Source organism: Ambystoma mexicanum, chromosome 9, assembly GCF_040938575.1.
Source record: "Ambystoma mexicanum isolate Mex_15411 chromosome 9, UKY_AmexF1_1, whole genome shotgun sequence".
Lineage (NCBI taxonomy): Eukaryota > Metazoa > Chordata > Amphibia > Caudata > Ambystomatidae > Ambystoma > Ambystoma mexicanum.
This window is the reverse complement of record NC_090931.1, coordinates 825,732,729-825,759,186: the sequence shown is the minus strand read 5'-3', so window position 1 is coordinate 825,759,186 and position 26,458 is coordinate 825,732,729. Positions and strand designations below refer to the sequence as shown.

The 26,458-nt window shown below is 44.9% G+C and overlaps 1 protein-coding gene across 1 annotated transcript in view; it reads left to right on the top strand.

Annotated features, from left to right (window-relative positions):
* The window catches only part of PTTG1IP (PTTG1 interacting protein), a 471,563-nt gene extending 445,982 nt beyond the window's left edge, over nt 1–25,581 (top strand). Inside the window, exon 7 of the mRNA XM_069615849.1 lies at nt 22,401–25,581. Coding sequence (XP_069471950.1) covers nt 22,401–22,444 — 44 coding nt within the window. The 3' untranslated portion in view covers nt 22,445–25,581. The remainder of the gene's footprint in view (nt 1–22,400) is intronic.
* Nucleotides 25,582–26,458: the final 877 nt, after the last annotated feature.

Below are 26,458 nucleotides of genomic sequence, written 5' to 3'. Positions count from 1 at the left end.
TCAGTCGGCCTTACAGACCAACATGGTCTCTTGACGCATCATGGGTCTCATTTTACACAGACTTGTTCAGAAAAAATTGACACTGATGACTGGACTCCACCAATTCTAGGGGATCTCGAGTTCGAGAGAGATGACGTCCTGAATGTAATTAAAAAAGCACGTCCTTCAAGAGCCCCCGGCCCGGATGGCCTGACAAATTATACAATCAAGTGCAACACAGAGAAGTGGGCAGACATCTGCGTGACCCTATTTAAGAGAATCGTCATTAAAAGTGCCACCCCAAGATCGTGGAAAAGTGTGGTAATCGTACCGATTTTCTAAAAGGGCTACAGGGCCAACCTGAAAGACTACAGACTGATAGCTCTACTTGACGTCTTAGGAAAAGTGTATACATCTCTCTTACAGCAAAAGCTGCTAAAATGGTCCATAGAAAGCAAACATGTGGACTCTAGACAAGCCGGATTTGTGAAGGGAGTGGGCTGTGGCTTAAACCTATTAATATTAAACCTATTTAAAATGGAAGCTATAAGAACCAAATCCAAAGTATACTTGGCATTTATAGACTTCTCCTACGCTTTCGACATTATTGACCGAGGAAAGCGGTGGAAAAAACGAAGCACTTGGAACTGCCCCCCCAGCCTCTTGGATGCCATCCGAGAACTCCATACAGATACTACTATTAAGATCAGACTGGACCAAAACGGGACGTTATCAACTGCAATTCACACATACAAGGGTGTGAAACAAGGATGTCCCTTGGCAGCCATCAGTTCTAGCTTATTTCTATCTGACATTGGTAATGCAATTAACGAAGCGCACTCATTTCCACCAAAAATCCACAGATCCCATGTCAGCTGGCTTGTATAGGCCGACAATTTAATACTGTAAAACATGACCCCAATTGGGTTACAACGCAAACTAGGCACCTTGAAGCTTGTGTCTCAAAAAATGGTCTATCTATTATATCAACAAAGGAAAGTGCGAAATAATGACCCTGCAAAATCTCATGATGGGGGAAAAAGAACAAACAAAACAGATTTGTCTGGCGTCTAGAAAAGGAAAGTCTGAAGACCACATCAAACACGAAATACTTAGGCATGAGGCTTAGTGTGAACATAAACGACGGCACATGGGCTGAAACTGCGAAAAGCAAATGTTGGCAGTTGTCATGTCAAGCACTCATTATAAACAAACAATATGGCAAATTTTCATTAAAGCCAACTATTGCCTTTTTTCAACAAAAAGTGGTACCATCGTTAATCTATGGAGCGGAGAATGCATTTGGGTGTTCAGACGACCTCTGGGCCACCTTGGAGAACATATTTTGGATCAGAGTACTCAATTTACTGAAGGGAACATCAACTGTGTTTGTACGCTCCGAACTGGGTCTAATATCAATCCATGTACGTGTATGCTGGAATTTACTAAGCCTATTCAGAGAAATCACGTCACAAACTCCACTAATTCAATTTCAAATCTTACATAAACCTGGTGAGGACAATTCAAATACAATATTATCAATGTGGAACAAGAATTGCCTTGATGTTTTGAAAGAACATGACATTGAGTTAAAAACACTGCAAGAAAACCCAGATTTGGCACATAAAAAACGGTGGAGATCTGACTGGTCTCGAACCTGTGAACTAAGACGCAATTCCAGGCTTATGAAATAAGTTCCTAGTGAAGCCAGAGCCTTTGGTGAGCTGCAAGAATAAGTATCTCGATTTCTTGATCAAATGTAGAGATCGTTATATATGTACTTTAGACTTAACGTGATGGAAACCAAAGAACGTCCAAGTACACGCTCCCAACATGCCGACTTAGACCAAACTTGTCGCTTTTGTGAGATTCATACTGAGACCTTAAAACACCTGACGCTTTTTTGTATAAAGCTAAGAAGCATAAATTGACATTTGCATTAAGCCTTTTTGAAGGACCTGAGTTACCTCCTAGAGAGAGAATGTTTAATTGTCCCCTAAATGAGAGGGGCAAACTCTGTATACTAATATACTAATTTTGCTAAGTGTATGACTATGACGAGTTTTTAAAGGTTTAAATAAACAAAAAATTTAAAAAATCAGTTACTGTGGTCTGAGATCACGCGAGATACTACACGCACATAGGAGGTAATGTAGAGTGCATTATGAAGTAATCCATTCTCGTGAAGACCCTGTATGTATGGGGAAAAACATATATTTTCCCTGATATCGGAGAAGTGTGCTCTCCACAAACCAGCTCCTGAAGTGAAGTTTATCCAGTAACCATGCGGGGGAAATGCTATCTTTAGAATCTTCCTCTTTTGAGTGGTCTTTCTCTTCTTACAATATATTGAGGTCTCCACCCACTATCGCATCATATTCCTCCTTTTTTGGAAAAAGTCTAGAAGATCTAATAAAAATGTCCCTTGACCGATGCTTCGAGCGTAAACCGATATTGGTCTCAAACCTCCCCCTGCATTCCTTTTGCAAAGAAGGTATCTGCCTCACTTATCCTCTAATGTCCTCCACTGGAAGGAGTATAATTGATACTCCAGCCTTTTGGTTGTGGCCTGGGTAAGGGCCTAGAAACCCATGTGACAAGACATCCCTTTTCTTTTTTTCTTTTCAGGCTACCGTAGAAGAAAAGGCCTGTTCAGAGGTGATTCGCATGTTACATGGTGCCAGAGTTAAGACTGAGGTTGGGTTCCCCCACCCCCTGTATAGCACCAGGGGTTGCATCATGTAACTTGTCTTCCTCTGGTCCCCGTAGTTCCCCAATCCCCATAGTTCGTTCCCCAGTCCCCATCTAAGGGGTGCTCCATTGTTGACGTCCCCCCCCCCGTACCTAAACAATTATTTAGGACGATGTATACAATATTTACTTAATTGATCTGGAGGGGAGTAGAAATCCCTAATGTTTGATATTAAAATGGAATGCATTGGAGTCAGTGTTGGCTTTGCAGCCCAGTGAAAGCCTGAATATCGCAAACCCCTGCTCGGACCAGTGTCAGTGGTGGGTAAGGGGAAGTTAGCCAACAGCATGTTACTGATTTCAGAGTTGCAAACAAAAACAGAAAATATAGAGCAAGAAAATCAGAGTTTTGGCAAACCTATGTTATATCATGAGATGCCTCTGTGGTTGATTGGCCAAGCTCTGGCCTTAAAAGAGTAGTATCATGCATCATACTTTGACGTAATCATGAATGGTCCTTTGAATACTAACAATGGTAACTCTATAAATCAGCCCCCAAAAAAGAACACGCTCGCTATATTTTTTAAGTTTTATTATGTATTGTAGAGTGATACAATTTAACCCTCTTATATACTTAGATGGGACATATAGCCTCAGCTAAACAATGGCAGCGAGTCCTCCATATATTTCCATTACTTTGTAAAAGTTGAAGCATAGTGGAAAAGATTAATTCTAAGATGGCACTCCAAGGGAGTACATTTGAGGGTTCCTTTTTTGGCTGATTTACTTAGTGTCTGTTGCTATTTTTCCAAGGTATCGCCCATGAGTACTTCAATATTTAAAAAGAAATATGAATCGTTACCAACATAATCAAATGTCAAACGAGAAGTATAAAACCAATGCAACGTACTAAATGGCAAACTTGCTGTTGGTGTAATATTCCAGCTCTTAGTTTGAAGTGTGGGGGTGGGGGGGTACTTTCCGAAGCTTAGGCAATCCTTGAGCTGTCTTTGGTTCAGCTACAGGGAGAGGGTGAACACAGACTCTGGTTGTTTGCTTATTTGCGCACCCATTGATAGCCTATGTCTGTACTAACCCCTATAAGCATTCCTAACCACTACCTGCATCTCCCCACCTAAAACACTTTCTCCTGGGGTCCCTTTGAGCAAAATCTTTAAGCAAAAATATCAAACGTTGGCCTGCCAATCAGTCTGCTGAAGATAATGGCTTGAACATGTGCTACTGGTGTAGTAAAAATGAAACGCGTGTGCCTTCATCCAGCAACCAAAGAAAAACATGTATTCCAACCTGAGATACAGGTTTGGGTTTCCTTAATCTGAGTGTATGTGTTGGAGTAAAGGTTTTCAGTAACTGCTCCTGACCAAAATCTATTGTCTTGACATTCTTGTCATTGTTCTCGAGGGTATTGCTTCAATTTTAAGTCTGAAGAGTATGATCAGGTGGATTAGCCCTGAAGGTGCTTTCAGAAGTGAAGTGTTTGCACATAGCTACTTTCCAGTGTGGGCTGACGTTCCGTTAGTTGTGTCGTTAGGAGAAACCGGTTTTGGTGCTTGATTAGCTAATCTATGCCCAACATATAAATATTTAACATGTTGGGTTATTTTTTATTTACATTTTATTTTTTACAGACTTTATAACTTGTTTACGCAAATAAATCAATAAAAAAAAAAAACTTATTAGGATGAATACGCAAGTCTTATTTTTGCCTGCCAGCTTTCAAGACACATGAATCACTTCCTCAGGCTGTTAAAGTACAGCTGCAACTGAACAGAACCCTTATTTATAGCCAAAGACCTGTTTCAGCATTTATTACTATATAAAAGTTAAGATGTTTGTTAGCGGAACTCAGAAAAAGATTGAGTGGGCATGGAGAAATACTGCACAGACGGGTGGAGTTTAAAATGCAGGTGATTATCAAATGAGCATTTATATCAGTGTCATCGATTAAAGTATTGAGGCAGAACTGGTGTTATTTGGAAAATCAGTGACATCTGTTCAGATCTATCATTGTGAACTTTCCTCTCCCACAAAACCATATTGCCATAGGAAAAAGTATGAAGTGTATCTCTTGATTATTGGGGAATTGTTTTGGCGATATAGGCTAAATGTGTTCCAACTACCCTCATTTCTTAATGGTTCAAAGAGATTATGCTGGCCAGGCGTTATTTGGAACATGCATTTTCAAGCCTTCCTCTTTATTCAAATGTTTGCAGTTTCTGACTGCAAGAATACTGCAAGCAGAGAAAGATTAGAAACTTTAGCTTTCTGAACTGAGATGTATTTTGGTTTTGTTAGGTCAAAAATCCTAAACTGTGAATCCAATGAAAATTGTAAATTACCTAGACTAGTTCAGAAATCTCCTTCTCCCCCGCGCCCCCTTGTGAGTCCTAATTGAAGGCCTAACTGGAGAAGACTCAATGTGCTGTGCTCCCCCACTGGCAGTCTGACAGGGCACCCTGCCATGGGAGTCTATAAAACATCCAGGGAAGGGTGTCCCAAGGTCTCTTCTCTGGCTCAGTGGGCTATGTTGCTCATGTACCGGTGGTATTCTTTCTTTTTATAAATAGTTGCAGGTATTTTACTGTGCTCACAGAAATCAGTGTGTGGAAGTATATGGTGGCAGCCTTCGTAAGACTGCTGGTTGGGAACACAAAGCTGCCATGACTGGATCTGGCTTATTTGACTAGGATATCAGTGATTTCACAACTTGATCAACATCTTGTGTTACACATGGAAGTTTGAATGTGTGAGCACCACTGCTCTAGCATTGGATATTACATGGATCCGCATGCTCATGAATATTCCCCATAGTCAGGCTGGGAATCCTCAGTAATATTAATGCAGTTTTGCTTTAAAGCCGAAAAAACTGCTCGTCACTTTGGGTCATACGGCCCCAACCAATGACATTGGTCCTCCTTAGCTCCACCCCTGGTGACCATCTTCAGATTTTTACTGCACGTTTACATGTTGGTAGTCCTCATAATTCACTCCTTGAATTATTTTCGATTTTTCAAATATTTTGTCTATTTTTTACAGTTTCTTCAGCTGCTTCACCCTAGTGACGGGGATCCATGCCAGTGACTATCTGGACCAGCCAGGGATCTTCTACTAGTAGAGAACTTCTTGGGGGAGGCCTTCTCCACATGGCGATGGCGGATGCCACTAAGAAGTCTCTTTAGGCCCTGCCCCAAGTGCGGGCTAAAGAACGTTTGAGGGGACGATCGCCACACAAAATGCATGTACTGCCTGCATCCCGACCCTGAGATGGACTACTGCTCCATCCGCCAGGCGTTCTCCGCTAAAACCAGGAAGGACTGTTACCAACTGTTGGTCGCATGGTTGGAGGAAGGTCACGCGGCCTCTGACTCTGGCTCGGTCCACAGTCATGCCTCAGCCAGGTTCTGCAGACCAGTGCAAAAAACTCACTCTACGAAGAGGTCTAGATCGCAAGAGGATAAGAAACCTAAGAGGTGTCATGGACAAACATCGGACAGTTTGACTACCCCCTCCGTCGACAACTACGAAGGCAGCCAATGCCCCCTCTGCATCAGCGATTGCTCATCCACTGCCTTATCCACCATGGGCGCACAGTCTACACCAACGGCCATGACCGCCCCTACTAAATCGTCACCTTCGACAATGAAACTCCATTTGGTGATGGCCAAACCATTGACTTGTTGCTTGTCCACGGTCACAATAAAAGTTCTTAGCGACTATCCCATCGATGCAGGCGATGAATCAAGACTTCTACCTCATCATTGACTATAGCACCATCCACGATCCAATTGTTGACAACCTCATCCACAGTCCCGACAGTGGTCTTCAGAATGGCGCTGCCCCCCTGGCCAGCATCAGCAACATTGTCAATGAATTCTCGGGCTCCAGGAGTGGCTTCTTTTCTGAAACCCACAAAAGATAAGGCTTTGCTCACCTTGTTGCCTGTCGCCACAGCAAAACCACCTGTCCAAGTGCTACAGGAGAATAACATGTCGGAAGATGGGCCTATGGAGGCTTTATTTTCAAGCCAGGAGGAGATAGAAGAGGCCTTTGATCCCTTTCTACCTGCACCTCATCAGCCACTGCAGCCTTACCATCTGCTCCAGCCCCTGTTCATCCTACATCCAGGCATCTGCCACCAGCCCCTGGACCATCTGCTCCAGCCCCAGATCATCCTACATCCAGGGACCTGCCACCAACCCCTGAGCCATCTGCTCTAGCTCATCCCGCGCCCAGGGACTTGTCACTGGACATTTTATTGACTCTACTCTCTGGTAACCGAGTTATAGCAACAATTAGACCCTCTAGGTGCTCCTAGAGTGAGTCCCACACGGTCTTCTGAAGAGGGACTGCCTCAGCAGTGGAGTAACCTTGCTGAAAATGTTGGGGGGACATGACATCTGAAAAAAAGGTGCCCCAGCCAAATTAATGGGGACATAATGGTGTGTCATGAAAGTTGGGAGGACAAACACCCCTGCCCCCCCAAAATTACACCCATGTGCCTTGACCTCCATGACCAACACAGGATTTCCTGCACCCAGTGTCTTCCCTTTGCGGACACAGATACAGACACATCCCAGGTTACCCATACAGCCGATGAGTACGTTGACCTGGTTCCGGCAGATGGAGAGAACCCTGATGCCGATCTACCCTCCATGACTTCACAGCCAGATGAAATAGGGTAATTCCATGCTCTATTAATGCACGCTGTGAAGCTCTTCAATCTCGTCCCTGAGGAACAGAAGGAGAGTTTCCTGTATCAGAAGAGGGAGGCATCCAGGAAATCTGTGGTAGATATACTCATGCTCGTTGACATCTGGGAGGATGGTCTCCTGGCCATGCAAAAAGGACAGACTGGAGAAAAAACACAGTTCGTGAAAGCGCTCCCAATTATCTTGGCTCCCAGCTATCCCCTGAACCTATAGTTTTGGCTACGGCCAGGAAGAGGTCAGCTAACCTTCATTCTCAATCCTTGGTTCCACCGGATAAGGATGGATGGCAGCTGAATGCTTTCGGAAAGAGGATTATTACCACAGCGGCTAGCACTATCAAGGCTGCAAATTCATTGGCCATTCTTTCCTGATATGATGGGGAACTATGGTTTAAGATGGGACCCCTCTATTTTTTTGCCAGATCAGAGGTAGGAAGCTTTAGCTTTGCTGCATGAGGGGGAGATGGCATCGGATCACGCAGTCACAGTTGCGATGGATGTGGCGGACACAGGTTTCTGCCAGATGGGAAATGGGGCTATCCTACGGTGTCAGGGGTGGTTGAAGGCCACCAATTTCTGCCCAGATGTCCAATCTAAGGTCATCGACATGACTTTTGACAGCAGCAGCCTCTTTGGCAAGAGTGTCAACAAGACACTTCAGGCAATAAAAACGGATATGGACACACACTGCCCGCTCCCTAGGAACTCTCCAGCAGCGGAGGCAGTCCTTTCGTTCTGGGAAGGGCAGACTCGCCAGGTCTTCCGGAGGCCTACCGAGGAAGGGCACAAGCGTACAGTGGCAGTCAAAGGTGGCAGTGATCCACCACCCGCCCTCAAGCTTCAACCCACAAGCTTCAAATCAAACCTGACCAGACTCTGTCCCGGGCCCCCACTTCAGCACCCCTTGTAGAACTTGGCAACTGAGACTGCATGCTCGGTTACTAAGCTAGCCACACCACAACCCAACATCGGTTCTCCCATGGTCCATCATTGTTGGGGCTCACCCTCCCTGTGAAGTGTTCGCTTGCATACCCATGTGGTTCAACAGTGACTTGTTCTGTCTCTGTAGGTTTTGACATCTCATTTTTCCAATGGTTGAACATACCGGGTAGACAATCAAACTGGGAATACGCCGATTGGCAATTAAGTACTCTGTTGACACAATATAGGAGTGTACTTTGTGCACAGATCAGAACCACGTGCCATTTCCACCTAATTCTTACCATGATCCCAATGATGCCTCCCCTTTTTCAGGCATCAAGACCTCATGATCTCCTCTCCCTTTCACCAACTGTCCTAGCACAGCCTTGCCCTGACATGTTGGATGGCAACGGCATATCTGTTTGGAGACTCATTCGGGTTTCTAGGTACAGGAGCCTTAACTGACATGAAATAAGAGTAGCCCTATTTGGACAACAGAGAAGTTAGGTCCATAATATGGGGTATCGCTTTAGTTCATATTCTATATGGATGTTATTTCCCTCTTCATTCTGCTACTGCATTGGGTTGTGATCTATTTTCTATCCCTTGTTCTGCTTTGCTGATTTATCACTGATCTGAGGGGTCTTTCTATCAGGATGGGTCTTCTGCTTAAAAGGGGCCGACATGACCGGGCTACCTCTTGCCAAGTTTGTGCTATGTCCTCATTGTGATGATTAATCCTTGGTCTGTACCCGCATTTAGCAATGAAGAGACGCAATACTAAAGCATGCAATTGGGGCAGCCAGGGTATGTTAGCTTTGCCACGTCAATTACTCAATTGGTCATCTTGGTGTATGGGCCATACAACTTTTCACTTTGACAATTTCTGATCCACAAATGATATACTATGAAGGATGGGATTTATGGTTTGACTGCCGTACTCGGTACTATCACATCCTCAGACAGACTCCTGAATAACAGTCGTTATCTTTTGCTACATTCAAAACTGAATAATATTTCACCTCAGGGAACACGTCCCCTCCTTTGAATTTACATGCAGGTAGAACACCACCTTACCGCTCTTCTGGTTGTAAACCTGCTTTAGCTTGGGATAGGTGAAGTTCTCTGCTCCTCCTATTTTATCCCTCATTGTGTCCACCCTATGTACATGCCCAACCTTCGGCCCTGGCATGTCCTGTCAGCGGCCTCGGCACTACCAGACCCCACGTGGTTTGCATCAGGAGGAAATTCATTAAGATTATCTGCTGTAGGAGGGCGCTCGCGACCAAAATGGATACAGATTTCTGAGCTCTGAGCGAGTAAGCTAGGAGGAAGAGGCCGGGGTCCATAGCGGTCCAGAATGGCGTCTAGCTGACTGGGTGCAGTAATGCTCGATCTATAGCAGATGTGAACCGGGTTTGGAGGTTGCCCAGAGTGCTGTGGTTGAGATATTGAGCATGGTGAGGGCCAGAGGCGCTGCGGATCACTGGCGGCCCTGCTGTGGGCGAGGCCGAAACTAAAGGAGCGGTGAGAAGAGGGGCAGGACCCCAACTACTGATTGTCGGGCCGGGAGGCCTGCAGAAAGAGCATGCCTTGTTGGAAGCAGTGGAGCATCCCGCTGCAGTGATCTGGTGCTGCTGCGCTGTGAACCCTGGGATGAGGAGAGCGGGCTGCTCCTGTGTGGCCGCTCTGGAATTTGCACCAGTCGGGAGGCTCTGAGGTGGCCTGTTAAGCTGGGGAGCTCCTTTTTGTTTGCCGATTGTCTGGACGTGACCCGCACTGCCATAGGGTGGGTGGGCTGCTCATTGAAGCAAGCCAGGAGAGACCTGGAGCAGCACCATGTGCTGTGGAAAGGACAATGCCACCAGCTGCAGGATCGCGGTGAGAGGGGCATTGACAAGCTTGGAGCGTCGCTACAGTGCATATGACCGCGTTTCTGGACATACTCTTGACAGTCATTTTGGGAGTGAACTCTCCTGGTTAAGGCAGCACCTCCAGCTCCATACTTTGTTTTGGCTGCCTTCTCTCTGTGCATGACATGCTGAAGCAATGTGTGACAGGTCTCCTTTTGCTGAGGTTACTTTGGCCTATTGTGGGCCTATTGTGGGGCAGATTTTTCTATTGATGGCCACCCTACCTGGATGCAGGAGGGAGGTGGTATAGTTTGTGGCAGACGGATTGGGATTACAGTGCGCCGAGGCCCTCGTTCTTTTGCTGGTACCCTTTTTTCCTGCTGGACTCTGGGTTGCGCAGTTTTGTCTGGATTGAAGGCGCATGTGGAGGGGAATGGCGGCAGGGCAAGTCAAGACTTGCTTGAGATTGCTGCTTTTTCCCCTGGTTGGTTGCGCTGGGCCAGCAGGTACCACTTTGGGGGTGTTGGTGGGCAGTTGTTGGATGGCCAAGGGGAAAAAGCAGGGCCACCTGCAATTTACCCAGAAGGAGGGATTGACTCTGTGTAAGGGCACCATGGCTGCATCTCGCTCTGGCGGGCAGGAGGAGGTTGTGATGGCTGGGTCAGCTGTGACCACACCCTGGGTGCCCATCAGCCCGGCCGCAGAACTTACCCTTATATTAACAGAAAAGAAGTGTGGCTTTGCGTCTATGAATACCAAACTTGATAATATGGAGTATAAAATGGACCGCATGCAAGAGCGTATTGAGACGGAGCAAGGCCGTCTCAGTGAGGCTGAAAACAGAATGGAAGTGCTGGAAGATCAGAGTTCAGAAGTGACCCAGGCTATCCGAGTAGTGCAGCAGGAGGTGAAAGAAATCCAGGATAACGAAGATCTGGAAGCAAGGTCTCGTTGTCATAATATGAGTGGTCGGGATCCTGGAATCTGGCGCAGAACATGGAACTGTTTATGGAATCCTTTATCAGGGAAGTCTCCTCCTAGTTCTTGATTGAGAGAGAGCCCACCGCTTGTCAGTACAGAAGCCTAGAGTGGGGCAGAATCCATGCCCAGTCTTCGCAGACTCCTCAACTACCGGGACCACAATGTCATATTGCATAGAGCACGTGAATTGGGGAACCTGCATTATGAGGAGTCCAGAGTGTCGTTTGACCAGGATTTTACTCCATCCGTGCAGCGGGCCCGGCTTGCATTCTTGGCTGAGAAATGCATGCTGAGAGACCAGGGACTACAATATACTATCCTGTACCCCTCCAAACTGCGTGTTATTCATGATAATAAGACTCCTTTTTTTTCTGATACAGCCGAAGGGATTGCTTTTGTGAAGTCTCACTAAAAGTTGAGGGGGTGGCGGCTAGGGGAGTGAGCTGCATCGTGGCGTTGCATTTTCCCCATACTATCTGGTTACCTTTTTACTTTTGCAAGTGAACTCCTTTGATGGGGGCGGAAGGTGAGGGACCTTGGTCTTGTGGCTGTCATTGAGCACCCTTATTGTTAACTAATGGTTATGTAACAAAGTGGGTCAGTTGCGGATTATCCTGTTGGGCCTCCTCCTCCGGAGGGCTACTCGAATTGGTAGGGCCAGCGTCCCCGGGTAGGCAGGTTTTAGGTGGTGGTAGGGGGAGGAGGGGAATGGGTGAGGGTGACATGCCACTGCAGGATGGGGTTGGGAAGTGGGGTTGGGAGAGGGGGATGTGGGTAAATTGTGGAGTTGGGAAGGGTAGGGTAGGATGTATTCAAAAAGGTCCCCATTGTTCAGCACCCTGTTGGGCTTGTTGGCTGTGGTTCACGAGTCACAATAGAAGGCAACCTGTCCTATGGGTGCGGCCAAGATGGTGACTGTAGAGTGGGGCAGGAGTCATGCACCATCTTCCGCTGGAATGTGAACGGCTTTAACCATGCTAAAATGTGTAAGGTACTGGTGTTTGGAGAGCGACATAGAGCTAAGATTCTTATGCTTCGAGACTCACTTGTTTGGGGGGGGGTTGAATGAGGTGTTTGCTAAGTCGTAGGGCGAGGCCCATTTTTATGCTTCATATTCCTCATACTCTCGCAGGGTTCTAACAGTCATTCATAAGTCATTGGGGTTTAGGCCCCTGAGTTCCAAAAGCTATCCTGTGGGGAGGTACGTGATTGTTTCTGGGATCCTGGCGCGGCATAAGGTCACATTAGTTAATGTATATGGTCCAAACATTGATGAACCTGGGTTTTACGACTCTCTAGCTTAAGTGCTTGGTGGATTCAGATACACAGCTGATTATAGCATGCAACTTTAACAAAATACTGCATTGAGAGCCAGGCAGGTCGACGCCCGGAGTGCGGAAACTGTCAATGGCTGCCAGGGCTATACATGGGTGTGCGGGGGGGTTCGAGAACCTTGGCTTGCTTGATCTGTGGAGGCTAATGCACCCGGGTGAATTAGATTTTTCCTTTTACTCATTTGTCCATGACTTGAGGTCACAAATAGATTATATCCTAGTGGGACAGGTCTGGGTTCATAATACTAGCAGCTGTTTGATGCTCCCAAGGACACTGTCGGACCACTCCCTGTTTCAGTGGCAGTTTTGGTTGTCGGATTTAGTGATCCATAGACCGCATTGGCATTTGGACCAGGCATTGCTAGATGTGGAGTACCATGGAGAGGTTTGGGAGATTGTTTTCATTTTTTGAGACCAATGAGGGATCTGTGTCCTCAGCAGGGACACTGGGAAACCTTTAAGGTCTTCTTGCAGCAGCGTTGTATTTTGCTGGAGAATGGGTTCTTAAAGCCATTAGGAGACTACTGGCAGGCCTCAAAACTGAATTGAAATACCTATAGTCCGAGGGTATGGACAGAGGCGCAAGCTGGCTTGACCGCAACAAGCGAAGCACTTGAATTCTGGGCCGAGCCAAAGAGGGAGGTGTGGTATTTGGTGGCCCCACAGCTTGCACATCGTTATAGGGAGTGCATGGTAGGTCGGGGAGGTATTTGGCCAGGCTGGTGCGAGGGGAAGGGGTCAAACGGATATACCGGTACTGAGGGGGAGGAATGGCATGCTGGTTTCAGAGTCCGGAGACATCCTGGAGGAATTAAGGGGGTTTTATGAGGCTTTATGCGGCCCAGGGGTGGGCAGATTCAAAGCTTAAGCAGACCTTTGTGGTGGATGCCAGAATGGCTTGTATAGAGGAGGCGCTAAGGACATGTTGGGGCGGGATGGGGGCATTTCGGTGGTTGAAATTTTGAAGGCGATCAGAACGTTGCCAACCTCTAAGGCCCCTGGTTCTGTCGGTATCACGTCAGTTTTGTAAAGAATTTGGTCTGAATGTGGCATGGTATCTTCTTCACAAGGCGCTACGGGTTAGTGAACTGCCCCAGACGATGCAGGAGGGCATTATTACTCTGCTTTTAAAACAAGGCAAAGGCCTGTTGGAATGTGCCGCCTATAGACCAATTTCCCTGATGAATTTGGATACAAAAATATTTGCTAAAATACTTGCTGACAGGCTGCTTCCATAAACTTTCACCTGTGGTGTACCTCGATCAGTCGATATGTGTCCCTGGACGTTGTACAGCATTGAATTTGCAGAGGTTGTTTGCAGTACTGGCGCAGAGCGATCCGGAGGTGCAGGCTGTTGGGGCCCTCTTGGACATGGAGAAGGCTTTCAACTCTGTAGCGTGGGATTACTTGTTTGCGGTAGTGGGGAGGATCGGGCTTCCGTCTCACTATGTAGTGTGTGTGAAGGTCTTATATTTGGGAGTGACGGCACGGATTGGGCTTTTTGGTATGTGCTCAGAATTGTTTACATTGGGGCAATAGGACACGGCTGGGGTGCGCATTGTCCCTGTTTGATTCCTATGGAGCCACTAGCGGTCCGGCTGTGGTCGTTACATAGAAATAAAGGTCTGCCGCTGGGCGATTTCTTTGTATAACGATAACGCAATCCTGTTTGTGAAGGACCCCGGCAGGAACATGAGATCCCTATCAGAGGAGGTTGAAGCTTTCAGTGATATATCTGGCCTGTGGGTCAATTGATCATTTCGATGTCATTACATCGCCTGTAATTTCATCCCGTCATTTTAACGTGCACATTCCATCAAAAATGCTCATCGTTTTTTTGCGGGGGGTGGCGCACCCAACCCTCCCTCCCCCTACACACACACACACACTTATTTTTGGCTATTGCCTACCCGGCCAAACCCTTATCTGCCCTTTCCCACCCCCCACCCCCTAAAAAATTCGATGAGCACATTCGATGGAATGTGCACGTTAAAATGTCAGGGTATGAAAATGCAGGCGATGAAAGGACGTCGTACCAATTGATCCAAATCTATATTGTTTCCATTGAATGAGGTAACCAGGTGCCTGATTGGATTAGGGGGTTCTGCTGGGAACAGCTGGATGTTGAATATTTAGGAGCAGAGGTTAGTAGGACTCGGCCACAACTCTTAAAGGATAATCACAGGGATTAACTGAAGCTAATGCAAAGGAAGATTGAGCGGGGGGGCACGCTGCCTAATTGTTTTATGGAGAAGGTGGCCATCATTAAAATAGTGATCCTCCCTAAATTGTTGTATTTATTTCTTAACATCACTGTTTGGCCTGGGTCTCAGTTCTTCAATGAATTGGGGGCGCTACTGATAAAGTTGGTGTGGGGCCCTAGATCCCCCTATGATGCAGTGGGAGGTGTTAAAATGGATTTCTGAACTCTTACCTGGTGGGCAGAGGTTTAGAAGGCCAGCCTAGTTTCTTGGAACAGGGTAACATTATGGACCAGCCAGACCAATCAAGGTCGCATTGGCGGCGGTCAAGACTAGGTCTCAGGAGGTGTGACGGTGACAAAGCCCACAATGAGCACACACCATAAAGGACACTTACAAATCACTCCCAGTCAGGTGTACATATAAAAATGGTATGTACATTTATTCAAGGCCTTTGAGTTTCAACACACAGCAATTATTAACAGTAATACTTTTAAACCAACACAACTCGACTACAATATATATACATACAATACTATTTGGCCTAAAGGGGGAAAAAGCACAGAATGGGTCCACAACCTAAAAGGGAAGGAAGCAAGCAGTACAAATAGTCTTTAGGTAGTTCTTAATTAAATAAACCCTAGCTGAGAGGCAGTCCAGTCCCTATGAAGAGAGGAGCCTAACGCTTAATGTACTTTCAACTGCAGGTGCACACGTTAGTGCAGAAGGGCGAAAACAGGGTCTCTTGCAGGGGCTGTAGCAGCTCAGGAAGGCAGGTAAGCCAATGAAGAATAAGTTCCAACTATTCGTGGAGGGTCTCCCCAAGAGGGCAGAACAGGTTTCAGGAGTTGGGAATGGTTTGGTAGCACACGCTACCTGTGGAAAGGAGAGTGACCCTCTGGACACTCGTGCATAAAAATGGGTGGATGCGCTAGGGGCCACCGATAAGGTGCAAGTACTCGCCGACCCCATGCGCAATCCGGACCAAACTTCGGCAGTCACTTCGGTTGCTCCTTCAAATGCGGCAATTGTGCAGCTCTGCAGCTTTCATCAACCAAGTTAAAGCGTTGCTTCCCAAACGGGACAGTGGCGATTTCTCAGCTCCTGATGGATGTATCAGGCCAGTTTCACTGTAGCAGGCTCCAGAGCAAAGAGGGCACAGCTGCAAGGCACCTGCAAAATTCGTCACCATGGCTGGGCGACACGGTAAGTGCGTGCACTCCAGTTCGGACACACTCTTTACTCCAGAGATCTGGGAATGCCAAGTGTATGAAATTCGGTGTGAGTGCCGTGAACACAGAGCTTGTGATGTACCAAGTTTCAAGGGGCTCCTCGAAACGGCAGTAGTGTCAGAGCAAAGGTACTGCGTAAACTGGTCAGCCCGCTGGTTGGCCCAGGGACACTTCTGAGAAGGCTTACTTGCAGGGATTGATGAAGGTGCCGAGAATGGTCGGTCCCACTATTCTAATGGGATGAAGTGTCTTCGCAGACCTTCTAGTTCGATCAGATGCAGAGGGGTCCAGCGGGACAAAGGTGGGCTCAGGGTGCCAAACCTTCCAGCGGATCACCAGCGGTTCCTCGACTCGGCTTCTTAGTTTCAGGATGCTTGGATTCTATCCTAGGTTCAGTGAGAACTCAAGAGATCGACCTGTTACGGGTGTTTGGAGCCTTCTCTTATCCAGAATCTCCTTTGTGCCAAAATGAAGAGGACCCAATGGGAGATCTGCTCACATATAGGCACACCTGACGTGGACCAATCACGGACCACAGTGGTCCCAGGCATTCACAGCACAACAGACTCTCTGGCACCCAGGATGTGTATCCCACATCCTGGGAGCACACGCACAAGGCATGCAGAAGCCCGTGGAAGCTGGTGCTTCACAGGAGAATGCATGCCCAAATAAGGACTGATCTGGGTCGGGTCGACCTGGGGAAGGCAAAGGGGCAAGATGGCCAAAGGACAGGACAAAGAACCTTGTGGCATGGCCATTTTGGAGCCAGGCCACCTTTCTGTGCCAACCATGGTAAAGGCAGTTTGCATGGCACGAAAGGGTTAAAACTGTGCGAAAAGATAAACTGCCATCAGCCCTTTCCAAGACACCCGCACTTCTCCTAAAAAAAGTCCTTCAAAGGAGTCTAGGACCTTTGGAAATGACAGGAAGACCCAAGCGCACTGTACTGTAAGGTACATTGTGCACTTGTTGCAGAAAAGTTCCAATATTGGAAAGGACTAAGGGGAAACTAATTCTCCCAGTACAGACTGTCTTTAAGGGCATGTCAGTTTCCCCATAACAAAGTGAGCGAAAGCCCAGTGGAGTACAGCTGAAGGCTGTGATTCACTGGCAAAGTCAGACTATGGTGTTTAAACAGCAGCAAAAAGTTGGGGGGTACACAACTGGAGGGAGAATTACACATACATGGAAATATTTCCTAATGGGAGGTGCTTACTGGTGTGTGGGAACAGGAAGGACTGAATGGAGCTGCATTACTTGGCGTTGTAAGTCTCATTTGTGTCTTATTGGATGCCAGGTTCGTAGCCCCATGTGCGTGTGCAAAGGCAATCGTTATAGCCTTATTCGTTGCAGGGTACCCTAGTGTCTATCACGGTCTCGGACAGATGCTTGTTTGATCCGGTCTCATGTGCTGTTCACGTGTGGCCTGACGCTGCTCGAAGCTGCGAGTGCAGTGCCCATGTACTCCCCGAAGTGGGCAGGTCTGGACATCAACAATGTTTGATTTTTATGTTGATGGGACCTGTAGAAAGGCCAAATTGGGGGTGTGGTTTGGACGCTCATTTCAATATTTTAGGCTGCGTGAAGCTTTTAGAGCATGGTCTCAGGGGTTCCCGATTGAGCCGCCGTTGTAAGCACTCTTAAAATACCTGGTTAACTTGGCAAATGCTGGCAGAGTGGTCTCTACTATCTATTGCATGGTGCTGAACTTGGTCCTTAAGGGGGCATTAACATGCAGATCACAGTGGGCAGGAGATATGGAGTCGGACCTGGAGGATACTCGCTGCCGCTTTATATGTACATATACCAAGAGGGTGGCGATCAGTGCACGATTTAAGTTGATGCAGTTTAAAATACTTCACCGTGCCTATCTGTCTCCAATGGTACAAACGAAATTTGATAATGCTGCAGATGGCAATTGCCATCGTAAGAGGCAATATGCTGGATTTATTCATGTTTTGTGGGATTGCCTAGCCCTGGTGCTCTTCTGGTAGCAGGTAGCAGAGCTGGCGGGGCGCGTGGTGTACTATTCAGTGCCTTTGGAAATTGCTTGCCGTCTGTTTGGATGGCTTCCTGCCCTTCCCAACTTATCGATTTGTACGATTCTAGATGCATTCTGACACATTGCTCTAGCACTGCCGCACGACAGTGGAAAAGTGGCTTTGGGACCTGGCATTGTGTTGCGATGTTGTGCATGATTATTGTAATTTGATGCCAGGGACTTCTCGACCAGGGGATAAATGGGGCCCTGGTCGCACTTTTTTTCTCAACTAGAGAAGCGTCCAGTGATGGAGTAGTGAAAGGGAGGCGGGTGGATCTGGGGCAAAGATAGAGATCACGGGAGGTTGGAGGTTCACGATCTAGCCATGTGGATGTACTGTATTATCTTAAGTGTCCAATGAGAAGTGTCTTTATGTACTGTCTGGATTTGTGGAAATAATTTCATGAGTGCTGTTATGGGATCCCCGCAGGTCAATAGAGGGAGAGGTCACGACGGAGGCGGCGGAGGGGATAAAAAGCTGTATACAGTGGACTATTGCTTGATGACAAAATGTCACTCGTGTTTATTTTTATTTATTTCTGTATTCTAAGCTTGGGGTGTCGGAGGCAATGTGAATCTGTTGATAACTAAAGTTTAAAAAAAAAATCTGCTGTTGAAGCCTCAAGTGCACATCTCAAGGCAATCACACATCCATAACATTATTTAAGTTTGCATCAGTGCAACCCTACAGGAAGGTTTGCTTGCCACTAATAGGCAGCCTTTCTTCACTTGATCAGATTTCTTTTGAGCAAAACACCTTATAACTGTGCATTCATCCCAGTGATTATATACCTTTCTTGCCCTTCTCAATCCTCATTTGATTTTATTTTTGCCCCAAAGCTAATGGTCTCGTTGTTACCCTGGGCAGTGTCAAAATTGGCATCCGTGAAGTCAATGATCAGTGTTGTAAGACTACTACGGTGATGCCGTATAAAAGACCAGTAACATAACCTACCTCAAACCTTTGACAGCTCCACTTTCCTATACCTGCAGAGCTTTAATTTTTGATTTGCACAATTGCATAACATTGGGGTTCTCTGCAGTTTCAGAATCCTAACCCAAACACCAGTTTTTGGACTCCGGACTTGAACCCTTGAACATTTCTTCTGCACAAATCACTGCCCCAAACTCGCTTCCAAGAAAGTGTATTACTTGTTAGATCTTGCATTTTCACCTCTTTGTCTTATGTAAAGAATCTTTCACTAAATAGGTTGTGTGCAGCTCCTCTCATTGTGTGCGCTCTGTCAACTTGTAAAGCGCTCTGGCACCACAGCTGGCTTTCTGGCACCTGGTCAGAGTGATAAAAGCAGCTAAAGGTTAAAGGCCAACCAGAAAGACAGGTTTTCAGCTCATGACAGAAGAATGTGAGAGTAGGGGTGGCTTTAAGTATCAAAGGGCGAGTCCTCCAGTGGGGAGGGCCAAAGACTGACAAGGGGCTGCTTTCCACAGGGGACAAGCAAAAAGACAAGCAAAAATGTGTGACTGAGAGAAAGAACAGCTCAGTAGAGTAAAGTGGGCAAATGGGAATGTCTGAAGGAGAAAGACAGAGCCAGAGTTGTTGATGGTCTTGGAAACCATTCATATGGGCTTGAAAAGAATGTGATGTTTGTGAAGTAAGTGGAGTTTAACAAGGAAAGGTGAGATGTGTGCAGAGTGGCAGAAAATGAAGATAAGGTGGCAGCCGCGTTTAAGAGAATTTGACGAATAAGGACGACGATCAGGGTAAAGGGAGATTGGATGGGGGCAGAAGCAGCAGAAATGCCACCAGGAAGTGAGAACAAATGGATAATCTGTCAGAGAAATCTAAGGTAAAAATGAGTGTTAGTGAAAACTCAGGAGATTTCAGAAAGGTGTCACATTTTATACCAAGATTCTTAATGATAGACTTTCGCGGGCAGGTAACCAAGGTGGGATGTCAGAAGGAAATATTTCGGTCTGGTCGGAGTTTAAGTACAACAGTGTCATTCATCCAGGTAAAACATGAAAATGGCACTGGAATTTTGCTGAAGTGGCACCCAGCTTCTCACCAAGATCCTTTAGAAGATGGTTGTCATCTGTGTAGGTGAATAAAGAGAAGAGAGAGGTAGCATTAAGGAAGATGGGGTCCTTAACATGGAGTTGAAAGGAAATAGGGGGATGAAAGGCCCTGTGAAGCCTCACATGGAAGAGTTGGTGGCAGAGCAGAAAGGTAGAGAGAAATGGATGTGTATCAATTTAAAGTGAACGGGGGAAGTAGGACCAGGAGGTGCCAATGATGGCATGGGGACAGAACAGCAAGAAGAGAGCGATTGGTGTCGAATTCTGCAGAGATGTCCCAGAGGAATAGGCCAGGAAACTGTTGGCATCTGATCATCCAGATGTCATCCAGTGGGACAAGCAGGACATTACTCGGCCTAGTAGTTGGCAAGAGTACCAAAAGTGTGAGTCATACAGCAGTTCATCATAGTTGTTTTAGTGAAGACCAAGAGTACAGAATAATCGGGATTCAAACAAGAGAGTTGCTGCCATGCCTCTGCAGAACTCATTTTAGCAGTGAGCAGGAAGATAGCGCTGAAGTTAGCAGGTTATCCAGTAAAGGCTTTTTTTGTTTTCGCCTTACTGACAATAGCGGTTGCAAAAGCAGTCTGGACCACCACAGTGGCAAGAGAAAGGATGATAATGGGGGGGAAAAGGACCTTGCAGATGGGGAAAGAACCGTGTTTGAGAATCCTGGCTCTTCGGGTGTCTAGTGAACTAGATTTAAGCTTGGAAAGGCAGTGAGATAGATTAACAGATAATAGTGTAAAATAGTCATGCATAGACTCACGGGAGTAGGAGGAAGATAGGGAGCTGACGGAGGCAGGTGGAAGGCAGCTATACATTTTGACCTTTTCAATGATTAAAGAAAGGCATTCAGGGAGAGTGAAGGAGAGACTGAAGAGGCTTTGACCGGGTGAAGAAATTTATAGAGAATAGGGTTTTTTTGAGCCTCTATCTGGATGGGTTGCAGTTTTGTAGGTTTTAATTTGCCCGCTATAGTGGGCTTTAGCATCAGGAGGGCAGTGTCAGAGGAGTTGGCAGACTTGGTAGCTTTAAGTGTGGAACGATCAGCTATTTAGAGCGAGAGGCAAGTGCTGCAGGTCATGTTTTTAAGATGTATGACAAGGTCTAGTGTAGAAATGAGCCAGTGGTTAAAGTGGGGGTGGGAGGAGAGAAGTCCAGGTCAGTAGCGTGTGTGGGGCGAAAGTCAACCTTGTTGTGTGTTAAACTGTAGGTATTTGCCACCCTGCTGCCCCCCTGAGAGTTGAGCCTTGACTGTCCAGTTTACCACTAGGAGAGTCAAGCAAAAAAGGGAGAAACTATGCCGCCTTTGTATGGGCTGTTCTTTCTTTGCTGTATGAATAGGTTTTAGGAACATCCTGTTTGCAGCATCCATGACAAAATGAGGAGGAGAAATTGGTGACCTTTTTTGTGGGATAACATCAATGCCGATTACAATATTTCAAATGTGTGCTTGAGTGCTGTAAAATCGCCAGTGAGTGGAGCAGAAGCTACGGGTCTAGGAACGGTACTGGTTGTGTCGAGTGGCATCCAGTTCAGGGTATTAATTTTGTGAGCAGTGGTTTAGATATGATGGTAAATGTTGGTCTGTCCAGAGTACAGCTAAACTCTAATATCAAGATGGCAATCTCTGTATGCAGTTGGGCAGGATCTTCTGCGTTCATAAATGCAAGCATTGGTATGCCCCTTTTACAGCTTGTGTGGAACGTCTGAGAAAACCCCCATTGTCCCTATTAAAAAGGTTATGATTCACTTTATGGGTCACTTGCTTAATGCTGTATTACTGTAATGGTGATCTGAAGCAAGTTCTTAATTGGCATGACTCTTATGTTGGAGATTCGATCTTGTGGCGAGGTATACGCTCAAAAGTCTGCATTATCATAATGCAAGGCTTTTTAGACATGCTCCTCCATGCTTTATTTCTCCCTGATGCTCTCTCCAGTTCTTAAACCATCTGAGGAACTATAATGTATTCAGAGCAGAGGAACTTCCTAAAGAACCGAAAAGGTAACAAGTGAATGACTTAAAGCACAGCTGGAATTTGAATGACGTTTCGCTTTTCAGCATGACACAATGTGTATTGGTGTTTTTACTTTTTAAACCGTTTTTCTGACATTTAGAAATGGAATACAAGCAAGTTTACTTTTATGATGCATGCACATTAGTTCAGTAGAAATCCTTGATGGTTTGCCTTTGACTTCTGTTTAACATTTACATTCCTTGTTAGAACATTATTTGGCTAATGTTTCTGTAAAACCACTAAACGCAAAATCTCTTTGCCATGCTGATGATTTCATTTTTTGTTTTATGTGATGCATCTTGGAATAAATTAACTTATTTGCTGCTTTATCGCACTAATTGTGTTTGCCTAATTGATGTGTTTTTATTTTCTTTCAAGGTTTGTTCAAGGAGGATAATCCATATGCCCAGTTTGACAACTGATTTTTCTACAAGAAAAGATGTCAGAAAATCTGTGAAATGCTGGCGCTTACTACTGCAGCAAATTGTGCAACGAAAGCTCACTGAAATATTACCAAGGCTGTCTGATTTTTGCATTGCAGGAAGTTTAGTTGAATTTTGTATTCTTAAAGGCTTTGTTTTTAGTTGGACAAAGCTTGAGATGAGAAGCCATTTAACTACGCAGAAACATTCCATGGTCATCCAAACTTGTTCAAGCGGTTACTTCATTTCTTGGGGCCAGAGATGCACATTTTGTATTGTTTCTGGATGTTCAAGTCTTGCATACCTCACAATACCCATCTTGGGTCTGTCGCCTGCTGCCATACCAAAAAAAGTAAATTGTTCAACTACTCTTCTTGAATACAGAGCTGAAAGATGAAGTGAGCCATTCACCCTCACTTGTTTTAACGAACCAGTTAGCCACAAATATCAGCAATGCGTTCTTAGCATCATGACAAGTTGATAAAGGTTTAGTCTGACAATAGAGACCAATTAATTTGATGCTCTTTGTTGTCCACTTAGCTTACCACATGACCACCACTAGCCAAATTGGAAGTTGTTTGAGATTTCTGGTGCTAACTTTAAAGTTGCATGGGCCAATGGGGGCATTTTTTAGATAATTCAGTTACAGATTGAAAAGCCTTTTGAAATCGTTCACTATAAAACTAGTTCTGTATTTTCATGTTGAAGATTGTCATTTATTTTGACTAAGTAACGGTTTCACAGTAATGGTGCTTAGTAGTCTGTAGTTATTTCCTTACGGTGTCCTCCAAATTTAAAACATACCTCAAAGAACCTCACTTTCTGTGGGATGAAAAAAAGGTTTCAAAAGCACTTTATACAATATAAAACGCTGAACCTTGTTGGGAAACGCTTAGGACCTTAAGACCTAAATGTGAGAATTTCACTAGTGCACTATATTTCATTGTTTCAGACATCTGAACAACAGGTTTCAGTAGCATAGAAGCATGGAAACAATCTGCATGTATTCTAATTCTGTGAATGCTTAGAGTAATCAACTGTGCAGTTGTTATTCCCTTACTTAGGTGAGTGATGTATTGTCTTCTGTAAAAAGCAATGAATCGCAGAATTACATGGCTAACGTCTTTAATTATACAACTTTTCTTTAAGCTCCTACGTGCAACAAAGGATCTGGCACAAAAGAAACTAGAATTCCCATTTGCATGTTAAAAATTTCTAATCGTCTGTATTCTATGGAGTAAGCTTATGTAGGCCACCGAGTAGAGTAGAGCAGAGTAGTACAATCGTTCTCTCATCTTTGGGATTTTCTTTTCCTGCGGATTTTCTTTTCCTGCGTTTTAATTCGTTATCTAGAAGAATTGTTCCCTTACGGACACAAGTGAAATTCAAAGTGTTTGAGATAATGTTGCATAAGCAATAATTCGAATGTGGCTGGTCAATGAGTACCTTTTTAATGTGTCTGCAAACGTGGTTTATTTTGGCTTAAAGATTTTCGTTTTGTTTAAACTCACTAGAATGTGTAGGCCTGTGCCTTTGCAAGAAGTATAATCTGAAACATGTCTATCCATATTGCAGAATAGACTGGGGAAGAGCTGCATTAGATTCTCATTGTAATATATGTGTGGTGTAGTACAATAAAGATTTTCGAGTAGACGAGGTGGTAATTTGCTGCCATTTTAGTTGTAGGCATTGTGGTTGCCCGGGGTCATTCAAATACATGAGGCAAAAGACTGTGAACTTGCTTAGTGAGTTGCCACAGGCCTGGCATACTGCGATGTTGCACAATGCCTACAATTGGTTAAGTACTTCCTGTTTAAAACAAATGAACAGTAACCTAATGCATGCGTTTATACAGCAATGACATTTCAATGTCTTATTAGTGCCTTGATTTTACTCCTACATTACTACTTGTACTCAAAGTAGTGCTAAAAAGAAAGCTATTCGTTTTCTTCCCTAGTAACTTCTAATGGAGCTTCTCTACTACCTTCATTAGCATATTTATCATACACCTGTAACTTGACTAAGCAGGCTGGCCGGAACTATTTGGTCTTTTTTTTGGGACAGAAGAGCGATATTTAATGAGTAAGGTTTGGCCTGTTACAAAACAAAGGTTTTGTCCTTAAATGTTGCAATCCCTGTGGTTGAAAAATTGATTACGTACATGAATAAACTGGATAGTCCTTGATGACCTAATGGTTTCAGCAGATGGCAAGTAATGCACAATTCCAGGGTTTCCCTTGCTGAAACACAATTTCAATATCAAAGAAGGCCTGGTCTCTGAAATATACCATCTTTTTTACCCAAGTTAAATTCATTTCAGTTATTTTATCTGATTAGATTTTCTTGTAATTCCATGATGTTAAAACCAGATTTCACATTGGTAGTAGCTAAAACATTCTACTGCTTTGATTCTGTTGGGTCGTGCCTTTAGCTATCAAGTAGTTTTTTTTCCGAATAAATGTTTTCCCCCATCTAGTCATGTAGCCCGGATAGTAATTGTACACTATGCTGCCGAGCAGTCATCTTAAGTACTGATAGGAGTTCCTGTGCCGCTGTTTTGGTTATGGTACATTCAGGAGAGTAATATGTGTTTTAAAAGTAGTGAAGTGCTCGTCTCAGTTCCTTATCCTGTGCTGGTCAGCTGCACCACCCTCTTTGAATTTGAACTAAGACAATGTACTTGTTTCCAAGACGCACACAGGTTTGGATCACGTGTTATTTTTTTTTCTTTTTACTTTACAGCCTCGCTATTGTGATGTCAGACTTCTTTCTTTGACAAAATCAATTATCAAATATTTTGGCAGATTTACAGCAATATACATATAACCTTCTATACTGCTGTTATCCTTACTTTATTAATGTTACTCCAATTGCACTCTACCACTATTATGATTATTTTAATGTGAATGAATTATGTCGCTTTTCAGTGTGCAATGTGTTCACACTAAAGCTTTGCCACAGACTACTTGATTCAAGTATTTTTATATGAATAATTGTTTGAATTCGTAATACAGTCGGTGTATGGGATGGATCTTGCAGTGTTGAATCCTTGGCCAAACTAAAGATCTGGAAATGTTGGTTTCACATTAATCTCAAGAAACGTATACAAAAATGAAATAAATAATACATTGGTAAGAGTTGTAGGTGTTATCCCCATATTCTAGAAGGTCTTGATTTTCTTGATAAGTTGAATGTAGGGTGCATGAAATGGGGAACTGCTAACATCCACTTCTTAAAACCATGTCTACTTACACATTTTTTTTCAAAGTTAATTATAATGATTTGTTATGTATATAGTGCTTTTTTCCAAAGTGCTGTACTTTGAACATATTTTCATACTATCATCCCACCAAAGTTGGTACTCATGTATTGACCTCGGAAGGGTGAAAGGCTGAGTTGGCCTACCGGGATTCGAACCTGTGACCTACAGATCGCGCGCAGATTGCAGCAGTGAGCGCTCAACCCGCTGAGCTATCTTTCCACCCAGGTTAAGGCACTTAAGTGTTCCAAACTTTATGTAATACAGCCTATAGCAATCAAAATACACTGGACTACGCCTCTTACTGTTTCTACAGACTTGTGGGTTTATAGTTGTATCGAAGACCACCAGAGTGTTTTGTGCACAGCATAAAAATCCAATGTGCAGACCTGTCTGCCCCATGCCTCTCATTCCCTCCCACCACTCCCCTGATGTGCCTTTTGACTCAGGAGGCAGGATTTGTTTTGTATGCTGTATGTGTTTATGTATTTACCTTGCAGAGGAGTTATCTGTTTGGATCTCTTTCTTTGCAGCCAACACTGTTGTCTTTAGATTTTGGTTACACGAGGTGTTGGAGATACTAACAACATCTAGTGGAGGGAAATCATTTTATATGAATACACATCTACCCTATTGATGTCAGTATGCCCTCTGTTCTTTTTTCTGGCATTGTGACTTGTGTGATGAATCAAAGGTATGTGTCCCTTCTCCCCAAGAGGGAGCCACCCTCTTTGAAGCTTGCGAGGTGAGCCTGC